The sequence below is a fragment of the Ovis canadensis genome, chromosome 11, assembly GCF_042477335.2.
Source record: "Ovis canadensis isolate MfBH-ARS-UI-01 breed Bighorn chromosome 11, ARS-UI_OviCan_v2, whole genome shotgun sequence".
Taxonomy (NCBI): Eukaryota; Metazoa; Chordata; class Mammalia; order Artiodactyla; family Bovidae; genus Ovis; species Ovis canadensis.
Window position 1 is genome coordinate 47740194 of NC_091255.1, and position 3922 is coordinate 47744115.

Genomic DNA, 3922 nt, shown 5'->3' on the forward strand with positions numbered 1-3922 from the left:
CACAAAATACCCAGGTTGCGTATTGAAAATCAGATACCTTTGCTCCACTTATAAGAACGTAATGTGTAGGTCTGGGCCAGGCGGAATCTGATTTTTAAAAAAACCAAAACTCCATAAGTGATGAGATATATCCACACCGCACTTCTAGAAGCACTGTCTTAAGGCTCGGCAAGAGAAAACGGTCTCGGTCCCCCGGCAAGTCCCTGCCCACAAGGCGGGAGGGGGTCGCCAGGAGGCGCAGGCAAGGAAACGAGCGGCGATGCTCCGCGCAGGTCCTTCGCAGACACGCGGGTACCAAAGGGGGCGCCGGAGAGCCCGCCACACCCTGGGGGCTCCGAGGGGGTTGCTGGGCCCGCTCCTTGGCCCGACTTCCGGCAGCTGGGGCTGGACGGCCCGCGCAGGCCCGCGGCCCGCACCGCGCTAACCCCGCGGCGTCTTCCGGGCCGAGGCGGGGCTGGGCCGGAGGGAGGCGGGGAAGCGGGAAGGTGACCGGGGCGCGAGGCGGAGCCGGCCCGGCGCGGTGGTGGCAGCGGGGCTGCCATGGGCTCCGTGCGCGGCGTGGGGACGCTAGTGCGGCCGGCGGCCTGGGTGAGCACCCGCGCGGCCGGGCCCCCTCCCCTGTCCTCCGCTCCACCATCCTCCGCTCATCGCCCCGCCTCTCCGACCCTGTCCCTAGGCTGAGCTTCCCCCAAACCCCTGCGTCGCCTGGTGCTTTGCAGCCGTCCCTGAGCGCCCGTTGGGTGCCAGCACCTCCCCCAGCAACTCCCGTTCCTCTCTCGGAAGCCCCTATTACCTTCGTATTTCTAACGCGCGCCTAAGCCCTGCGGTTTCTTCCCTCCCTTTGGAAGTCTTCCGCTTTCCATTGAGTTTATTTTTCTGTTTCCAAATCACCGCCCCGCGGATGCCTGCTTGCCTTGCAGACGCTGAACCAGAGACGGGACATCACCTCCTGGCTGGTAAGCCGTACCCCCCAACTCCGCCCTGTTTCCCCTTCACTCCACCCGAGTCCCCCAGGCCCAGAGAGACCACCGAGGTAGAGACCAGAGGAGGAAACCAGAATGGGTCAGCCCTGCTTTGTAAACTCCAGCCTGAGACTCTTGTCTGTGGCCACCTCGCCCTGGCTCAGGGGAGATGGGGTGACCTGAGGGCAGAGGACGAGGAGCAGGCTTCTGCATGAGGGACCCCGGTACCTGATAAACCGAGTCCCAGGTGCCATTGGCTCCCCAAGGCTGGCAGGATCCTGGCCCTCCACCCCTGGCACCAGGGTGAGAGCCAGGGCTTGAAGGGAAAGCCTGGACCCTGAAACGTATGTGGTTTTGTGGGCTTGAAATCTCTTCTCTATCCTGAGCTTGGGGGGCCTCACGGTTTTGAGGGGGTGGGTGGTCCTTGCAGGGTGGAGTCAGATCAGCCTCATGCAGAAAAAGCCTGTCACCAGCCAGGGCCCTGGGAAAGCTGGACATGGCCACAGGCAAGAAAGTGCTTCCAGGGCATAAGCTGACCTTTCATCTTCCCTGCCACAGGCCCGATGGTTCCCCAAAACCCCAGCCAAGTCCGTGGTGGCCCTAAAAACACCCATCAAGGTGAAGCTGGTGGCTGGGAAAACCTACAGGTGGTGTGTGTGTGGCCGCAGCACAAAGCAGGTGAGAGACCTGTATCCCCCTCCCCGTTGACATGTCACACCTGTGGTTTGGGGACACTATGTATGGCCCAGGAACTCCCCTTCAAGACATTCCTTTTTCCCACATATACCCGAGGGATCACAAGGGTAGGGGTGGGGATATTCTCCAGCCAGCCCTGAGCTCCCAGTTCTCTGCATCTACCCTTCAAGATGGAGACAAAGAGATAGAAACTGAGTCCTAGGGCCAGGCGGGTGGGGCCAGAGTTCTGTCCTCTTCTGTACTCTTCAGAGGCTCCAGGCTCGGCCCAGAAAGGCTTGCCTGCCTCTCTCTCTCCCCTCTTTCCTTCCTCCTGGGAAGCTTCTGGGTTCCCAGGCCTCAGACCCCAACATCAGGAAGACTCTGAGCAGCCGCTCTGTCCCGAGTGTGCCCCTTCCTGGCGTCTGCTCCTGAAAATGCTCCCTTTTTCAGTTTCTGTGACTTCCCTGGTCTCCTGTTGTCTTGTCATCCTGGCTGCTTGCTCCCCTCTCTCCTGTCCCAGGAGCCTTCCATCCCTTAGGAACCTGCCCCACATTCTTAGCCTCTGGGCCCCTTTCCTTCCTGAGCTGGCTCAGAACTGTGTTCCTCCAGACCGCATGATGTGGTGTCAGCAGCCCAGGGCCCGAAGTCCTGCTTTGCCACCGATTTGCTGTGAACTTTGAGCAGGTCCTCATGGGCATGGTGCTCTGCTGCCTGCCAGTGAGCCCTGGCACCGGCAGGCCCTTTGTGTCTCTCTGCCTCTTGCCCTCTGGGACCAGTTTGCTGACTTTTATCTGCACACTTCTCCCATCCACCCTCCTACCCCACCCTCACTCAAGGGCAAGAGGCCTTGGCTCCAGCTCTGCCACTCAGTAGCAAACCACCTGTCTGGGCCTGTTTCCATTACCCAGGCTGTGTAGGAACACCTTGTAGGGTGAAAGGGCATAGATGCTCACAGCAGGCAGCCAGTTTGCTATCGGACCTCACCTTCTCCCCTTCCTTCCACCCCACTCCCCGCAACATCCACTCCCCCCGAACATGCCCAGTTGTTTGTTGGAGCCAAACAAAATTGATACCCCAGTCTTAAAGGCCACTCAGAGAAGTTTGTACCTTAAGAACATGGGAAACGAAATGAATGTCATGAACCAATGGAGACTCAGAGCCATTAAAAAAAAAACCAAAAAACCATTATCAGTATAAAAGTTGCTGACACCTAAGGTATCATTTCGAAATGATACCATTTCGGTTTGAAAATTCTCTTCTTGGGTCCCCCAGAAACTATTCCTGTGAGGACACAATTACTGAACACTTTCTACTGGCAGAGTGCATGATAAACCTTTATGCATTTTATTTTCTTGAGATTACTCTGATCACTGTCACTTTACAGATGACAAAAGTCAGTCAGTGTCACTCAGTTACCTGTGTCCCTCCCAGCGCTGCCCTGCCCCAGCAGGTAGGGTTGGGTCTCTCTGACTTCTTTCTTTTCCTCACTAGCCCTTCTGTGATGGCTCCCACTTCTTCAAACGCACTGGCCTATCCCCACTGAAGTTCAAGGCCCAGGAGACCCGCACGGTGGCGCTCTGTACCTGCAAGGCAACCCAGAAGCCCCCATACTGCGATGGTACCCACAAGAGTGAACAGGTGCAGAGGGCAGAACTGGGCTCCCCACTCTGAGGGGTGGCTCACCCCAGGGATCCCAGCACCTATAGCCGGTTTGTGAAGGGCTTGCTCCGATAACCCAAGGTCTCCAATCTGGCGCAGCTGGGAACAGGCCCTGGCTTTGATGCCTGCTGGTGAAGATGGTATTAAAGAGACATGCTAGCCTAGAGTGGTATTCTTGTGGTCACAGGTGTGAGGGACAAGACCTATCCCCCTTCAGGATCTTAACCTGGGCTGGGGACACCAGACTGGCTGCAGGGAGGGAACAATTCAGATTCATTCTATACGGGGTCTGCCAAAGCAGGATGACCCACTCCAGTACTCTTGCCTGGAAAATCCCATGGACGGAGGAGCCTGGTGGGGTCGTGAAGAGTTGGGCACGACTGAGCGACTTCACTTTCATGCATTGGAGAAGGAAATGGCAACCCACTCATGTTCTTGCCTGGAGAATCCCAGGGATGGAGGAGCCTGGTGGGCTGCCGTCTGTGGGGTTGCACAGAGTCGGACACGACTGAAGTGACTTAGCAGCAGCAGCAGCAACAAAGCAGGATGAGCCCAGAGACTAGAGGAGGCCAGAGGACCCCGACCACCCTTCCGGTCCCTTCTGTCCCAAAGAACTACAGGCTCCG

At 57.7% G+C, this 3922-nt stretch overlaps 1 protein-coding gene across 1 annotated transcript; it reads left to right on the plus strand.

Moving 5' to 3' along the window:
• Nucleotides 1–239: 239 nt before the first annotated feature.
• CISD3 (CDGSH iron sulfur domain 3) lies at nt 240–3460 on the plus strand. Its single transcript, XM_069543305.1, has 4 exons — nt 240–588; nt 921–956; nt 1521–1640; nt 3129–3460. Exons 1-4 carry the CDS (start codon nt 541–543, stop codon nt 3306–3308), a joined length of 384 nt encoding a protein of 127 aa, XP_069399406.1. The 5' UTR covers nt 240–540; the 3' UTR covers nt 3309–3460.
• Nucleotides 3461–3922: the final 462 nt, after the last annotated feature.